The 18,168-nt window shown below is 49.2% G+C and overlaps 1 protein-coding gene across 2 annotated transcripts in view; it reads right to left on the reverse strand.

Annotated features, from left to right (window-relative positions):
- Window positions 1-9,803, reverse strand: part of OAF (out at first homolog) — a 111,156-nt gene extending 101,353 nt beyond the window's left edge. Inside the window, exon 1 of one of the 2 annotated variants that reach the window (XM_069614345.1) lies at window positions 8,970-9,803. In XM_069614345.1, the coding sequence (XP_069470446.1) occupies window positions 8,970-9,203 (234 nt within the window). In that variant the 5' untranslated portion in view covers window positions 9,204-9,803. The remainder of the gene's footprint in view (window positions 1-8,969) is intronic. The other variant, XM_069614344.1, reaches the window with a different exon arrangement.
- Window positions 9,804-18,168: the final 8,365 nt, after the last annotated feature.

Consider the following 18,168-nt stretch of genomic DNA (forward strand, 5'->3'; position numbering starts at 1 on the left):
TGCAGCAGATGTTTCCAAGCAGAATCCGTCCAGTGAGGGTTTCTCAAGTAGCCACGTCTCTTGAAGGCATATTATATCAAGTGAACCCAGATTTACATCCCCCGGTACTGTTAAATGATTATGCCCTCTGGTGTTCCATGAGCCTACCTTGTAGTGGTTTTGTTCGGGCCGTTCCTCTAAGATGGGGGCCGACGACAAAGTCTCGGGACTCCGTCCTATTTGTTGCTATTTTTGTGATTTCTTTGACCAGGTGGATGTAAACCAATCCCACGGACCTCTCGGCGATCTTGATTCTTGTGTTTTAGGTGAACTCTTTTGAGCCATTATTTCTCCTCCGGAATGTTTGAATTGTTGTGTGGATTTCTCATTTTCTCTGCTTCTATTGGTAGGTCTCCGTTCCTGTGGGTCACTACTGCTTTCTTGGAGGCTACTCAAACGTGCTTTACTGTTTCCCCACTTGGAGGCTCCCTCCCAATTCAGCGGCCCATTTCTTCGGCTATCTTTTGGGTCTTCACGAACGTACTTGATGTCCCTCTTTTCGTTCCATCGCTTATGAGAATACAGCCTTTCAGTTTTTGAATGGTAATGTGTGCTCTGATCGTTTATTTTTGTTGGATTTCTGCTTCGCTCTTCCCGCTGTGGGTGTGTTAGCTCTCTCAAGTGGAAGCCCATATCTTTCAGCTCTTCAAACACTGATTTGTCCAGGTGCGTTATACTCCCCGCTTTTACATGTAAAAATGCTTTTGCTATCTTACCCCTGTGGTACGGTTCGACCAAGTCTAGGTCCTTTGTTCTGAGGTCCCTGAGCGTTTTCGATTTATTCAGGATCTGCAGAACTGTTGGCCTGTTTAAAATTAAAAAGTCTTCTTCGATGACTTGTTGCTCAAGTTTGAACAATCGGATTTTACCTCTTTCTTCTGTTGTCGTTTTCCCATTTCCCCTCACTTGAGCTTGTTTTCTCGGGGTACTTCTGCTTCTTCGCCTCGCTTGAGCTTGTTTTCTCGGGGTACTTCTGCTTCTTCGCCTCACTCTTTGAAAAGACACATTACACTACATTATGCCCTTGGCTGAGGCCAGATTGAACCATAGTGGTGGTTGGCAAGTGTTAGTAGCAGCATGCTCTAGAACCCACCCACCCCCGGATAAGGCCCTTGCAGCAGGGACGCAGAGTGATCTGTGCCCCAGACCCAGTCTGCGAGGACTGCTTGTGTTATGCTACGTTACTGGGCTGTGTACCATCCGCCACCGCCGTCTGCATGCAGCACAAGCAGTTCCCCGCTGTAGATCAACAAGGAAAGCCCCACCAATACCCGGAAGTACGCCAGCTCGCCCTCCATCCAGCTGCCTAATGAAAAACGGTTTTAGCGGGTTACACAAAACACAGGCGTTAATCCCCAGATTGGGAAAGTACCACTCGAGAGTGGGATTACACACGTAATGAGTGCTTCTTGGTCTGTAGCCAATACAGGGGTTTTGGGGTGCACTCGCCGCGGCCGCTCATAGTTTTTGGGGACTAGCCATGGACGTCTGGCCCTTGGAATGTCATGAGGGAGAGGGGGGGGGGGGCTCACAGTCCGGTCCAGAGAGCAAAATCCGCCCTATGGCTATAGGATATGCACACACAAAAAGGCAGGACCAGCAAGTTAAACTGTTTTTTAAAAAAAAATGTATATGGTCAGTGGGGGTCGTGCAAAGCTGGCGCGGTTCAATCTTCAAGAATAGACCCCAAGATCCAGAAAACAGACCGTGGCTAATTATATTGCTCTCGATTTCCCACCAAAATAATCCCTGCCGCCTTTGTAGTTTCCATTAAATAAACAAATTAACCTACCTAGGCACAAATAGATTGATGAAAGTAACAATTGCGCTAAAAGAACAGCGAATAGATATACAATGGCATCTATAATCTGGCTTACTATTGTTTTTATTTGAAACTGTCAAACTGATATTACTCGGTTAGGATGTAAACTTTGCACGGTACAGCGCCCACTTGCATAGCGCACGTGTGCCACTTACAGGGCCTCAGGGCGGCGAGGATCTTCTCGTGTGATCGCTGCATTCCTGAATTGTGGTGGCCAGTCATGTTGTGCATTCTGAAGGGAGTTGTGGCGAGGGGCCTGTCGAGGGTGGGGGGGAGTGTGTCAGAAACATAGCTGTCCAATCCCGTTACCTTCCATGCTGGATATGCGAGGAGGTGCGCCCGTTAGGGTTCGTACCAACCCCCCCTCATGTGGACAACAACCTATGAGGAGCTGTCCAGGAATGGATCTTCTTGTACACACAGACTGCAGCTTTTGGACATGTGCCAAGCCAGGTGGATGCCTCATTGCATAGCGACTGGTGGCCCGCCTCACCACAGCTCCCAAGTGTCGGCACCTCTTGCAGGTTGGGTGCCTCTTACTTTGGGTTATCTGTGGTTGGCAGGGCAAACTTTTCCTGGTGGTTCAGTACTCTACCCTTAGTTGCACAGGTTTATTTTCCAGGTGCTACTAGGACTACTGTCTAATGCCCGAGGACAGAAAGGGAGTTCCTCACACTACAGGCATTCCATGTAGGTTTTTACTGAATGATCTGTTACTTGCTCATAGTGGAGCTGGTGGGACATCTTCTTTGCTTTCTGGCCCGGTCTCGTCGCTGGGTCCTTCCCACGGTGAAGTACTTGAAGTTCGATGTTTCAGGAAGTTATTTTACGGAGTCTGTTACTGGGCAGTGTTTGGTGGGATTGCCGGAGCAAAACTGTAGATCCTTAGCCTATGTTACCAAAAATATTAATTCCCCATATGGCAGAACACCACAGGGTGAATTTTGTTAAAATTCAAATTACTAAAGCAATTCCCAGCGAGTGCTGAAAACTACAGCCTACATTAATTGGGTAATCTTTGTTGTCCAGCTGACCCCGACTTCTTTAACAAAGAGGGGTGTCTTTGTTCATAAATCAGTCCAACCTTTTTATCCAGCTTCCCCAACACAGGCCTTTCAGTGGGGGGGGGGGTCTGAAATCCAAAATTCCCAAAAGCATTCCAATTTTTCTGTCTGACTTCCCAACCTAGACCAAAGCAAGAGGGGCGGGGGGCTGAAAAATAAAGTGATAAATCACTCTGGGTTTATTTTAAACCAAAAGTGTGGGTAAAATATGTATTTTTTTTTTCCAATCTTGAAATCCTACTAGCCTTTTAAGCCTGCAGGAAAATCAAAATCGCACAACATTACATAAGTGCCTTTGTTATTGATCAGTGTCATTGTTTTCATGGAGTTAAACTTGCAGAAAGTAAGAATTGTGATTGTGTGCTTTTTTATTCACTTTTGTGATTTATTTATGCTGAGAGAAGTTGATGTATGCCACGGATAAAGTGGTTTTTGATATTTGTGTGCTAATTTCTATTACTTTTAATTTAAATAAATACCAATATATTTCCTGTACACCGGCCTGGTTCTTGGCTCATTGTTAGCTCGGGGGAGAGGGATGCAAGGGGCATGATATGTGTCTGAGATAGGGCTAAAGAAAATAATCTGTTAAACAGTTTGTTGTGTCACCACTTGAGTGGGGAGGGAAGGAACTCCCAGTGTGGAGGGTGGCTCATCAATAAACTGTTACACCGAAAAGGCGTTCCAGATTTGAGGCACAGACCGCGAACCAATGCCGTCCCCTCAGCAGAAGCTCGAATGGAGGAGGGAGTAGAAGCAGAGGACTTGGGATTGTTAGCGGGCCGAATGTGGGCTAACAGTGGAATCAATCATGCAAAGACTAAGGAGATGACTTAATAAGACATTGATGGGCTAAACAAGCCCTTTTAAACTGGATTCGATCTTCTGCCCAAAGCCGGGCCAATGAACACAGGCCTTGGGTATGTAGTCTTTCTTCCAGGGACTGCAGAGGAGCAGGGTGGCCACATTCTGGCCCGTCTGAAGTTTGTCAATAGAGAGGGAAGGGAGGTAGGCATACAGTGTATTAATACAGCCCAACTGAGAATTTACTTATGCACCAGCAATTATTGCTTGGGGTGAGAAAAGAGAGAAGCAACATCACCTTTTTTTTTCCTTCTAAAGATAGTTTAAGTTGGTAAAACAACTGCCGTCTTCTGCATGGACCTGCGATTGGGGGGGCATTTGCGCCTCAAATAAAACGTGAGGATGTTTCAACTTAGAAATCATGGGTGGTAGAGCAACAACCTACCGAGCAGAATGAGTTCAATTTTCACTCCATTAAAATGGAGATGATAATCTGTAGTCGATGACTGGATGGTACTGAGGCGGTCCTCTGCACCTCAACATAAATCTATCATCTACACAAAGAGGAAAGCAGGATCCAGTAGAAGAGAACCAGGGGGTGGGGGCGAGGAGGTGGGATCCCTGCGGCATGCAACCGGCAACTAAGGAGAGACTGGGGCAATAAGGAATCCAAAGACGGACATGAACTAGTCACGTGTGTCAGTGGGAGGGTTGATTCTAACTGAGGGTGAAGGAGTGCAGCGTGGCTCGCCGTGTCAAACGTGGGGGATAGAATGAACAGGAAACACGTACTGCCTCACTCCACCACTGCAAGGTCATACCAGGAGTCCTGTGCCTTGGGCCGAAGCCGGACCGCCCGGGCGAAAGACATTAGTGACGATCCAAGAAGGATTGTAACTGACCCACCAACACTAACTGGAAATGACATGTGATCAATTCATACTCGTGGGTTCCAGGTACAGTACCCCGCATGGGACTTAGTGCTTCATCCTTGCTCTTGCATTTCAGGGACTGAACTGCCAAGCCCCAGGCAGGGCATGCTACCAGGAACTCCACAGCAAGGATTTACATATGCACTTGTAAACAGAACAGTCGGCGGTTGTAAGTGTTGGTGGGTCATTTGCAGTCTTTCTTGGATCATGACCAGTGTCTTTCTCCTAGGCAGTCCAGTTTCCAACCAAGGTACTGGACCCAAGAATTACGCACTGGCAGAGGTGGATTGGGGCAGCGCAGTCTACCAGAAACATTCGATCCTGCGAGCCATGCTGAACTCTTCCCACTCTCTCAGTGCATGGGACTTGGTTTCTTAGTGGAACTGTACCCAGCCTTGGCAGTGTGTTCTTGCTCCTGGGTTAGTGGTACTGTACCCTGCTTGGGACTTGGCAGTGTGTTCTTGCTCCGGGGTTATTGGTACTGTACCCTGTCCGAGACTTGGCAGCTCATTCTTGCTCTTGGGCTAGTGGTACTGCACCCGCTTGGGACTTGGCGGTTCGTTCTTGTCCCTGGGATATTGGTTCTGTACCCACTTGGGACTTGGTGGTTCGTTCTTGCTCCTGGGTTAGTGGTACTGTACCCTGCCTGGGACTTGGCGGTTCATTCTTGCTCCTAGGTTAGTGGTACTGTACCCTGCCTGGGACTTGGCGGTTCGTTCTTGCTCCTAGGTTAGTGGTACTGTACCCTGCCTGGGACTTGGTGGTTCGTTCTTGCTCCTAGGTTTGTGGTACTGTACCCTGCCTGGGACTTGGTGGTTCGGTCTTTCTCCTGGGTTAGTGGTACTGTACCCTGTCTGTGACTTGGCGGTTCGTTATTGCTCCTGGGTTAGTGGTACGGTGCCCTGCCTGGTGCTTAGCAGTTCGTTCTTGCGCCTGTGTTAGTGGTGCTGTACCCTGCCTGGTGCTTAGCAGCTCGTTCTTGCTCCTGTGTTAATGGTACTGTACCCTGCCTGGGACGTGGCCGTTTATTCTTGCTCCTGAATTACTGGTACTGCACCCTGTCTGGGACTTGGCAATCCATTCTTGCTCCTGGGTTAGTGGTAATGTACCTGCCTAGGACTTGGCGCTTCATTCTGGATCCTGAGTTAGTGGTCCTGCACCCTGTCTGGGACTTGGCAGTCCATTCTTGCTCCTGAGTTAGTGGTACTATACACTGCCTGGGACTTGGTGGTTCATTCTTGCTCCTGGGTCAGTGGTATTGTACCCTGCTTGGTGCTTAGCAGTTCATTCTTGCTCTTGGGATGGTGGTATTGTACCCTGCTTCGGACTTGGCGGCTCATACATGCTCTTGGGCTAGGGGTACTGCACCCGCTTGGGACTTGGTGGTTCGTTCTTGCTCCTGGGTTAGTGGTACTGTACCCTGCATGGGACTTGGCGGTTCGTTCTTGCTCCTAGGTTAGTGGTACTGTACCCTGCCTGGGACTTGGCGGTTCGTTCTAGCTCCTTGGTAAGTGGTACTGTACCCTGCCTGGGACTTGGTGGTTCATTATTGCTCCTAGGTTAGTGGTACTGTACCCTGCCTGGGACTTGGTGGTTCGTTCTTGCTCCTAGGTTAGTGGTACTGTTCCCTGCCTATGACTTGGCGCGTCATTCTTGCTCTTGGGCTAGTGGTACTGTACCTGCCTGGGACTTGGAGGTTCGTTCTTGCTCCTGGGTTAGTGGTACTGTACCCTGCCTGGGACTTGGCGGTTCATTCTGGCTCCTGGGTTAATGGTACTGTACCTCTTGCTCCTGGGTTCCTGGTACTGAACCCTGTCTGGTTGGCGGGGCAAGCTTGTTCTTAGGTTTTTATTACTTTACCAGTAACATGGGTTGGTGGGTAATGCTCATACTTGGGAGTTCTGGTACTCTACCATTCTATGGGGTGTCGGGGGAGTTTTGGTTTAAGGCACTGTAATACGCTTGACATTAGGGAGGGCATGTTTTGCAATAGACTTCTAGCAGTCGTCTGTTTCAGGCTTAGTGGAGACGTGTCAGGTGTTTCATCCTGAAGTTGGTAGGAAAGGCTGGTGTGTGGGACTGTGCCATGCTCCATCTTGGAAGGCTAGGCACGCTGTTGAGTTTCTGGTGCTGCGCCGTGCAGTTGGTAGGTGGGGTGGTGGGCGAGTTATGTTGAACTTGTTTTGTAGGGGGTGCTGGGAAATGCTCTTATTGGGTTTATGATGTGATATTTTATTTGTATCGCGCCCATACACAAGTGTTTTCAGAGTGCGAAGAGGCAAGGGAGGCGAAACAAGGGAGAACAAAAACAACGATCTTACTAGGACCAATGACATTGAGAATGTGCAAGTGCAGGGGGGGGGGACTGCTGAACACGTGATAGAACCACAACAGGTAGTGCGGCCAGCAGGTGGTACGTGCGAAAATAAGGTGTAGACAACGGATGCTGGAAGGGGACTGTAGGGTTGCAGATACAGAACCAAGTGCAGGGGTTGCCAGGAGGCAGTGCAAGTGTGCGGCTGGGAGGGCAGGGATATGGGCCTGAAATCAGAGGGTACCCAGATGCCTGGTGCCAAAGCAGACAGATTAGCATGGGAGAGGAAGAGAGAAAGCAGACGCAAAGAGGAAGGTCTTGAGGTGCTTCGGGAACCAAAGATGGTTCACCTGAAGTTTCAGAGAGGCAAGAAGGCTGTTCCAGAGGGAGGCCCCGCCCGAGGAAAGGGATCTACCCACAACTCGTTGCTCTGAGACGCGACTGACCCTGCGGGAGGTGGAGGTGAAGGAGTGAAGAGCTCGAGTAGGAATGTATTTTTGGAGGAAGAGTTGAAAGTATTGTGGACCCAGGCCCCAGAAAGCCTATTGGACAATGCAAAGGGTCTTGAATGTGTTCCTTGCAACCACTGGGAGCCAATGAAGGGATTTCAGGGCTGGAGTGATACGATCCCAGGGCTTGAGGCCAAGGACAAGTCTCACAGTCATGCTCTGGATGAGCTGCAGAGGACGAAGAGTGGTTGCAGGCAGATTTAGAAAGAGGCTGTTGCAATAATCCAACAGAGAGAACCATGGCTCGAGAGACTGTGAGCTTCTTGGGCAAGGAGAGGAACGGAAGAATGCCTCTGAGGAGGTGCAGTTGGTAGTTAGAATTTTTTGAGATGTCAGATGTGAGGAGAAAAGGAATGCGTGGAGTCAAAGATGACCCTGAGGTTCTTAGCCTTGCAAGTGGGAGCAGGGAGAGGGCCAAGGGAGGCCGCCAGAGAGTAACAGAAAAGGAAGGTGCAGGTGTGCCAATGAGGAGGATCTCGGTCTTACTGGCATTAAGGCAGAGGTTGTTGGCGGCGCACCAATCCTGGATTGCAGACAGAGATGAAAGAGGGAGAAGAGGAGGCAGAGGGGAGCCTGAGTTTCTGCTATTAGGATTTAGGCTTGGTGAGATAAGACCATTACAGTGGTGATATGCACAGTAAAGGAGACACAAAGTTGTGGTGCAGAATACGGACCATTGGAGTTATGTCCCTGTACTATGCTGAAGAGGTTGGACAAGCTCTGCTTGGGGTTTCCGTTAGGGCACAGGAAGGTAATCAGGAACAGGGAGTCCTCGTCCAACTGCATGAACACTCGCACATAATTCCCGAAATACTGACTTGCCACTGCGCACCATACAACATATGAAGCTGCCACCCCCCCACGATTAATTTGGCCTAGCTGCACACATACAGAGTGCACTCATGCACCATTTACTGATCGGACTATCGCCACTTACCTGGACTACGGTCCCTTAGGGCGTTCAACCGAAAGTGCATTGAGACCATATGATTGGTCATTTATAACGCGCTTCATACCCAGAGGTTTCTAAGCGCAGACCCAGGGATCGAACCTATGGTGCTACGTGTCGTCTTGCTTCCAAGGTGAGCACGTTGTCTCTGAGCTATCCTCCCGAGACCATACCAATGGTGAAAGTCGCTATACAAATTCCCAATGACATAACATAACACTTTGCTTGAGTTTAAATGGTGTGCTTGTATGTTGACTATGTGGCTAGCCGCCATGCTTGCTGTGACATAAGGACATACCAATGACAGCTGAACTATTCAAATGACATGTAACAGAACGGCCATGGTGTTGCGTTCCTGGACTACACTGAACTTTGAGATGGCAGGGCAAGTAAATGGAAAAGGTGTGCTTGTTCGGACTGTGCCACGGAGGGAGGTGTCCAGAACGGAGTCTTTATTACTCCTGCTAGGGAGAGGAAGGGGTGGTCGGCGTAGTAAAGAACGCCATTGGTTCACGCCCTGCCCCGTCCCTTCTCACCTGTTTGAAGTCCGCCAGCAGGGTGATCAGGGTCCCGTCCGCCTTCCTGAACTCCAGGGTGACGCTGTCCTGCTCGCTGTCCGCCTCCAGGCTCTCCTCGGTCACCTGGCCATCCCCCAGGCGGACCCTGACCCGGAGCTCCGCCAGCCCGAGCATGGAGCCTGGCAAAAGGGTCAGCAGCAGCCAGAGGACCCCCCAGGACGAGAGTCCACAGGCACAGGGCAAATAGCGCATCACCCACGGGCACACCCAGAGACGGGGGCGAAGGTCAGCTCAAACCAGGGGTGGGCAAGCGAATGAGATGAAGGTGGGCCAAAGAGAAAACAAAACAAGAATTAAAGGGGCATAAGAAGGGGGGGTGGTGAGAAGGGAGGAAGGCGCATGCAGAGAGAGATGGATCCGATGAGCGAAGAAGAAGACAGGCAGACTGACGGGGGACAGGAGAGGGGGTGGGTGCCAACCTGGTGTGTGCAGGGCACTGGATGCAGGGCTGGGACCTGGAAAGTGCTCAGAGCTCACGACACACACACTCCCCTCCCCGCCTGCTCTCCGCCTCTGAAACTTTCCGAACTTTACAGAAAGTTTCCCGCAGAGTGTGGCGGGGGAGGGGCGATGCTTTGGGGGCTGGTCCTTGTCTTGTCCCAGGGCTGGTGGGTGCTGCTGTTCTGTCCCGGGGGCTGGCTCTGCCGCGTCCTTACGTGGGGTCCCGAGGGTGGTGCTGCGCTGCCCTCCCCGCGGCTCTTTCTCTTTCCACTCAGGCCCGTCACTTCCTCCAGCCCGGCCTCAAATGGGCGGGTGCGGGGCTCTGCTGTACCAGCCCCAGGCCCCCGGCCCAGCCCTCTGGGGTCCGTGCCGCCACTCCCCCTCCAGGCTCCACAGCCCGAGACCTGCCCCTCCTTGCCGCCCCAGCCACGCCCCCTCCTCGCCCCCCAGGATCCATTTACGCTGACCCCCTCCCCCCAATCCATGTCCACGAAGCCACAGACATGCCCACCCGCTTGCCCGACAGGATCTCTGCCCCGCGCCCCCTTGCCGCCTACCCCACGTGCACCCCCATCAAGGTGGCAGTAATCTCAGCAACTTTTGGAGAGTTACAGCACTGATTTTCCCACTTATTCTGCCAACCATAAATTGGGGGTTCACCTTCAAAAACATGCTCTATTCGGGATATGTCCGCAGTTTTAAATCAAAGCTACACAGCCCATTGTGTTTACCCATGGCCCCCGGACTTGCTTGTGCCCCAACAACCATCCCAGGTGCGATGGTCGCTAGGGCTACCCATGCCAACATGCCCATATTATTCTAAGGAGATGACTACCAAGTCCTGTTTTTTTCCCCGTAGCATTTCGGGACTTGTAGTCCTGAAATTAAAATGAGAAAAACAAAAGCAGAAGTCCCAGCTGCAAGCCTGGAAGATGGTCTCGTGAATATCCTTGGCCGTGTTGGAGTGCATGGGTACCTTCATGGCTGCACCATAGTCACAACCTTTCATTTATCCTAATGCATTCTGGGAATTGTAGTCTCACCGCACTTCATTTGAACCGATCGAAGAACAGTCGGTACCAGACGACACTGTGCTAAATAGGGTTGGCAGGTTTTGAATGGGAATGGCAGGGAGTTCATCGGCTTGTCAGTGGAATCTTTTAGAAAACAAACGTGGCCCTGTCCTGTCTTTGGACGGAAGCCTTTGAGAACAAACCTCATATGTGAAACAAAAAGAAGGAGGTTTTTCTCCTGGCTATCTTGCCGACACGTGTTTCGACCCGTGGGTCTTTATCAAGGCTATTGTGAGCTCACACAGGAGCCGTACGGACCAGGCACAGCTACACACAGGGCCCAAAAGGAGCCACGACTGCCAACAGGACAGCACCCATTACAGAAACAGGACCCCACAGGGGGCTCAAGACCTATTGACAATAGCCTTGATAAAGACACACAGGTCGAAACACGTGTCGGCTGACAAACAAGGCGCACTACTGCCCTTAAGTGTACCTAACGCTTATCTGATGTAATATGATGAAACAATTCAACACAACCACTAATAAAAGCGAATCCTGTATCGCACTAACTAAAGTGTTAGAAAAATTATTGCAACTACTGAAGCAAGATAGCCAGGAGAAAAACCTCCTTCTTTCTGCTCAACAAATTGGGGTACTGGCTTAACCCCAAAAACCTCCTGTGATCTTGCAAACACCAAAATAACCTACCAGCATCGGACAATACAGGAGCTCAGCACAGGCTGTTTCCATATCTAGAGCCAACCTCGATTCCTCATATGTGAAACATCAGGGGAAAAATGATAACAAATGCAACCATCAGCTACACACCAAAAGGCATTCATGTAGCTCTGTGCGCATCTGTGGTGTTATCTCCAAATTGTTCTCAAGCGCCCTGATGTCGCCGCCAGGTGGCATGCTGCCTTGGCGCTATATAGAAGAAAGGATCAAAATGAAGGTTCGATATTCAAGGAGCGAGAGGCATCCCCTGGGTATCGCGTATCATCCGGTAGGCAGGATTTATTGCGGGGGGCACCAGAAGCTGGTGCTTGGTGCCTCATATACACATGCACACGATGTGCACAGCATATGCTTGTGTCTATAATCTATGTTCCATTATGCTGTAAATGCCCCTTAGATGTGCCCGCTGTACTCCATGCACACAGGCCTGCTGGTATAGCGCCATTTGGCTTTGGGGCTCCAGTAGCTCCTGGTGGCAGTTGGTGTCAAGCTTACCTGGTGCAAATACTTACCTGGTGCAAGCTTACATCACTGCAAAATAGTTTGCAGTGATGTCAAACCCTAGTGAAAAAGAATACATAGCTTGCACTAAAGATGGAGCGTGGGGCTCTACGCTGCAGTCCATGCCAGTGTGTCATGTGCACAGCAGAGATTCCTAAATGTGTGGGTGCATTGTACTCACCCAATCCACATAGACCCTTCTGAATACGCCCCCGGATGTGTGCAGTTCCTAGGCCTGGGAGGCTGTTCATTTAACATTAAGTGTGCATATCTGCCCTTTGGAAGACTGCCACTGTGGGCAAGCACATTGCCATCTGATTGTAAGCACACTGCAATCTTACGCTCGCGAGATAAGCGCCTCGAAGTGACAGTGAACAATATGCAATGCACAGCTTCAGAGTGCTTTACTATTTGACTCAATGCCCTTGTCTCTTCCTCGATCACTTCCTCTTGTTTCCCCATGCATTCATCCATACACGTCCAGCTCCTGGAGCTGATGCTTCGGGCAGCAGGCTTGGCACACCCACTTCTCCCCCTTGTTACAAGCAGTGTTTCTTATGAAAGAAGCTGGCTAAAGTCTCCATACTACCAAGGCCTGCTTGAACACCTCTCAAGTCCATCACACAACCACAAGTTAACAACCACACTTAGCACCGGGTGGCGTCTGGTCTAGGTACAGCCATCGCATTTAATTATTCCCTGTAAAATGGACTAAGCATTAATTACACTTTCTCTAATTCTTACAAATAACTAACCACTGTTTAGAAAGATGCACCGCAGCTTACACAACCATGGCCTGTCCTCATCGCCTTATGTGTTTTCTTTTCCCCCACTAAGATGTTTTGTCCACTTGCTAACCCCTTATACAGGGTGGGACTGGGGCATACAATTGTCTCGGGCACCAGTGAAAAAGTGACCCGCAGTTGCAAATGGCAATTCATTCCTTTTGTGACAGACCGTTTGAGTAGTACCCAAGGGGGTGTTGTGTGATAAAGTGTGATGCAAATTGTGCAATTTTAAGAATATTTATCCAGTAACACTGGTCAAAACGAATAGCCACATATTAAAGTAACTCATCAAACTGGCCCACATGAGCCAAAAAAGTGTCTCACTTTGACCAAAAAAACGGGCTCACACTAGCGTTTTGCATTTTTGGTTCGGGCATTGCCCTATTGTCCTATGGGCCAACCCAACCCTGCCCCTTTCCCAGTCACATCCTCTCCCTCTAAACCTTCTTCTGCTTCCACAGACCACCGGGGTCCCAATGCGCCATTCCTCGGACAAGGTCGGGTGCAGTAAGAACACTACGGTGGTGATGGGCGCAATATTTATTTATTTATTGTTTGCTTGTTAGGCGCTTATACAGGAAATACATTGTTTCAAAGCTAAATAAATAATTAATAGCATACCACTAACCGATGTTACAAGTGCGGACGGACATTTTGGGCATAGGCGTGCCAGCAGCATACAGCTTGGACAGACTCTGCCAGTTGTTGGTAAGCGGATGGAACCCACATGTTCTGAGACGCACCCTGCTTGTTAATTCTTTAATTCTCTATTTCGTAACTCTGATCCTGCCGCCAAACTTTCTCCTCCTCTGACGCTTCTGCTGCTCCCGTACCTCCACCCTCAGGTTCCACGAAAGAGTTACTGGCGAGAGGTGGTCCAGCTCAGCGGGGGACCGTGCATAGTTGTCGAGCTGAGCTCCGCACGCCCCGGCATGAAACCTGTTCGGTGGGATTGCTGGTTGGACTCGGTATAGCGAGGTTTTGGTGCTGTGCCAGGTTTTGCAGAGTCTGCTGAGTAATTGAGAGTTAGCGTGTCTTAGGCACTTTGATTGAAGTGGTTAACCATTTGGAAACTTGCCCTTCTGGTAGCCGCCCTGAGTGCTTCAAGCAATCCCACATACTCCTTTGCGAGAATAGATGACTGATTAGCCTCTGTCAGGTGTTGCAATGACAATATATGGGGTTTGAATTACGCAGAATCAGCCATTTTGCAGATCAGCTTGCAATGTAATTGCTAGCCATGCCCATCACATGCGACTCTTACAGAGTTCAGCCAGCGTTAGTTACAATGTCCAGCGACTCGTAAGATTCCATGTACTCTGCAGTCATTCTTAGAATCATTGAGTGGTGAATTATCTGTGTGTTCATGTAGCATTGGAAACCGCCTCCCGCCATTTTGCAGTGTTCGGCAGAGCAGGAGAAGGTACACTAGCGAGGGTGCAACTGGTTGGATGGTGGGGGAACCACCTATGTATTTCGAAAAGGTGGGGCTGCTTACATGTCAGAGGGGTGAATTGTTCCTCTGTCAGGGTTTCAACCATCAGATTGAGCGGGAAATGGTCGAGATGGATCGTCTGGTTGGGCTTGACTCCCACCAAGATGGCAACTCGATGGGCCTGGAACCCCCTAGTCTCCTGGGAAAAGCCCATTAGAGCAATACTGGTGTTAGGGTCGTTTTGAACACTGGAAGGTTAGGCTGCAGTCTCCTGATGGAATCCAAGGCCTGCAAATGCGGGTAGCCTTCTACTTTGGTCCCTTTTCATTACAGCCTGGTTAGGTGGCTTGATAGCGAATGGCTCCATCTGAGGTGGCTTAAAGCATGCAGCACTCCAGGCCTCGAGTGCTGGGATCCTGATGGGTTTTCAGGATATCCCTCATTAATATTCATGAGGAGAAATGTGCATACATTTAGAATGATTGTATGCAAATTTATCTCATGCATAGTAATGAGGGATATCCTGAAAACCCAACATGGATCCGGCCCTCAAGGCCTGGAGTTGGACAACTCAGCCGGCACCCCATTTCACCTGAGACTTTGGCAATAGCACTAATTATCTTGACTTTGATTCTCTGCACCCACCTATAGGAGTTACTACAGTGTTTCAGAACTCTGGGTACAGCTGTCACTTTTCGCAACGTTTAGGTGGAGCTTGATCTCTGAATTCTTAGCTGTTTTTGACCTTCCCATTTGAGTGCACCTGCACTGATACATGCAATCTCACTCTAAACAGATCCTATGGGAGTTTGCCATGCATTCACTTGGGATAACTCCCTCACTTGGATTGTTCTATTGCTGTTGTGTGTTGTTATCTGTTATTTTGGTGATCATTTGGTTTTCATTTTTCTAGCTTGACGTTGATTGCGGTTAAGTGTCCTGTTTTGTGTGTTCTTACGCTGGTTGTTTAGGTGTCAGCATAGACAATTGCATGTTTGTTTGTTGCACGTTTGGAACATACACACCCAGAGGACCCACAGGCATGTACCCACTGATAAAAAAGGGATACACACATTAATGGATAATAGAAAATAAATGGACTAAGGCTCCTTGTGACAGGGCGTGCAGATAAAAAGAGATTATTCATAGCAGGCAACAAACACTTTCCGGGACAGGATAAATACTGTTTATTAACTATTAGGGAGCATCTATATATATCTATATATATATATATATATATATATATATATATATATATATATATATATATATATATATAACGCTTAGGCGTGTTTCTGTACTCAGTTGATGTAGTTTATCAGTGCTGGGTTGCCCTCTGCTGTCCAAATGACAAACTGCACCTCTGTGTGCCATTCCACGTCGACAACAGTATCATTTTTCACAGTCACCTTCAACTTCCACTATTGCAAATCGCAAACATTCAGAATCATTTCAAGTTACTATTTTCCAACCCCGCTTCACTACACACAGGACATGGCGGTTGCAGTGTCAATGAACAGTTAATTCCTGGCTCAATGTTTCAGTCCATAAAGAGCGAAATGCTGTAGGACGAATGCCTCCTCACAAGCTAAAACTGAAACTAGGTGCTGTAATTATGCGCTGTAATTATGCTACTATGCAGGGACTCCGCAATCGACACTCTGCAATGGAACAAGGTTGAAAATTAAGTGTCTACAAAGACACATCACAGAGGCCCGTGTAACCGATGGATTACACTTATACCACGCATACCTCTCATTCCATCTAAAATGTGCCTTTTAAATTCAAAAGAAGACACTTTTCTATTTCTTTAGCCTTTAAAATGACCATTAATAAGTCACAGGGGCAGACATATGACAGAATATGCCTATACCTTCTGAAACCTGTTGTCATGATCCCTACCCCTAACCCTCATAGGCAAGGTACTGGCGCCAGGCTACGATCCCCACTAGGGCCTTAAAGGCCTTGCCATATCATCAAAGACTCACCTGGAGTCAGTCCTGGCGCCTTTGGCGCCAGGCTCATACTCAATGTGAAGATAACATGGGATCTGGACTTCTGAATGAGCTTTTGTGCAACATGGAGGCTCCCACATAGCTCAGTTCCAAGAACTGTGCAATGCGGTCTAGTGTTTTGAGTGTGGTCGGGCCTTGGAATACCTGGGGATATGTAAGCCACGCCTAGGCAGAGGAACACGCTTCGCGTTACTCTGCGGTTTGCAGCGTGACGCTCACTGTGCTCAGTTCGGTCTCCTGGGTTCCTTGCCTGTCTTATCCCGGAGCCACGTACCTGAAAGAACAAGAACATCATTAATACAACACTTACCTGTGAGTAGTATCCAGTCTTCAATCCGTCCCTCACCCGGTCCTGAGAACACCAGCATCTTGGCGCTGCATCCTTCTCCGTAACACTGCAACCTGGAAAGAAGAGAGCGAAAACAGCATTAGTAAGCGTTTACATATTTCAATCCAAGAACAGCAAAAACCATAAGACGATTACCTGATTCGAGTCACTCTCGGTCAGCATCCATTCCGGAACATCACAGCGACCTACAAAAAGAGGGGAGACACAGGTTAGCACATGAAAAGACAAAATAGGGCCGCCCTTTGTGCATTCACTCACCACCTCATGCTCAACTCCAATCAGCACGACAACACCAACAATCTCTTCCCACACCAAGAGGAAGAAGCAGAGACATTATTAAACAGAAAAAACACAAGGGACAAGAAAGAGAAAGAAGGGACAGAATATCAAGACTGTAAAACAGCAAAACCTTCCTTAACGAGCTGGAGTCACAGCAGATCTGGACTCGAACAGGGCCCACACAAGTGAAGCAACTAGGTCGCAACACATCCACACCAGCTACGCGCCCCTGTACCGAGAAGCAGGACGGAGAGCGCATTGTACAAAAAAGCAAGGCGAGGAGAAGGTCTAAGGAAAGGGTTGGTTCTCAAGGGAGGCGGGAGCCAATCAACAAGAGACAGTTAAGTCTTGAATCCGATATTCCTGTATTGCAGGTCCAATCCTCAGCTGAACCAATTCCCAGGGAGGGGTTCGAGAGTGTGAGTGTTCCAACCAGGGCTGAGTGGTGTCCCTGTGGATATCAGGTGAGCGTTACACCTGTATTATTAAGTCACAGGCAACTATATTTTGCTCTTTTAAGAGTTCCATCATTCGGCTCATTAAGAGTATCTGAGAATGATATGATATGATATTTTGTATCGCGCTCATAAACAAGTGTTTCAGAGTGTGACGAGGCAAGGAAGGGGAACAAGGGAGGACAGAACAAAGATCTTACTAGGTCCAGTGACATTGAGAACGCGCAAGTGCAGGGGAGAGGAAGGGGGAAAAGTGCAAGGGGAGGGGAGGGGTGGAAAGTGCAGAGCAGGGATAAAACAACAACTGGTAGTGCAGCCAGCAAGGTGGCAAGTGCAGCTAATAAGTGCAGTTAAGGGGAGGGTAGGGTTGCAGATACAGACCTAAGTGCAAGGGTTGCCAGAAGGCAGTGCCGGTGTGTGGCTAGGGAGGTCAGGGACCTGGGCCAGAAAATCAGAGGGGAACCTGGTGCCAAAGCAGACATATCAGCTGGGGAGAGGAAGAGAGAAGGCAGAAGCAAAGAGGAAGGTCTTGAGGTGCTTCCGGAACCGAAGATGGTTCTCCTCAAATTTCAGAGAGGCAGGGAGGCTGTTCCAGAGGGAGGCCCCAGCAGAGGAAAGAGATCGACCCCCAACTCATTGCTTGGAGAAGCGACTGACCCTGAGGGAGTTGGAAGTGGAGGAGCGAAGAGCTTGAGTGGGAAGGTATTTACGGAGTGAGAGATCAAGGTAATGTGCACCCAGGCCCCAGAAAGCCTTGTGGACAATGCAAAGGGTCTTGAATTTAATCCTTGCAGCCACTGGGAGCCAATGAAGAGATTTCAGGGCTGGAGAAATACAATCCCAGGGCTTGAGGCCAAGGACACGTCTCAGTGTCATGTTCTGGATGAGTTGCAGAGGGCAGAGATTAGAAGCAGGCAGATATAGAAAGAGGCTGTTGCAGTAGTCCAGCCTAGAGAGTACCAGAGCTCTAGAGACAGTGAGCTTCCGGGGGAAGGAGAGGAAAGGAAGAATACCTCTGAGAAGGTGCAATTGGTAGTTTGACTTCTTAGAGACATCAGAGATGTGAGGAAATAGGGAGAGTGTGGAGTCGAAGATGACCCCGAGGTTCTTAGCTTCACAGGTGGGAGCAGGAAGAGGGCC

Source organism: Ambystoma mexicanum, chromosome 9 (assembly GCF_040938575.1).
Source record: "Ambystoma mexicanum isolate Mex_15411 chromosome 9, UKY_AmexF1_1, whole genome shotgun sequence".
NCBI classification, from domain to species: domain Eukaryota; kingdom Metazoa; phylum Chordata; class Amphibia; order Caudata; family Ambystomatidae; genus Ambystoma; species Ambystoma mexicanum.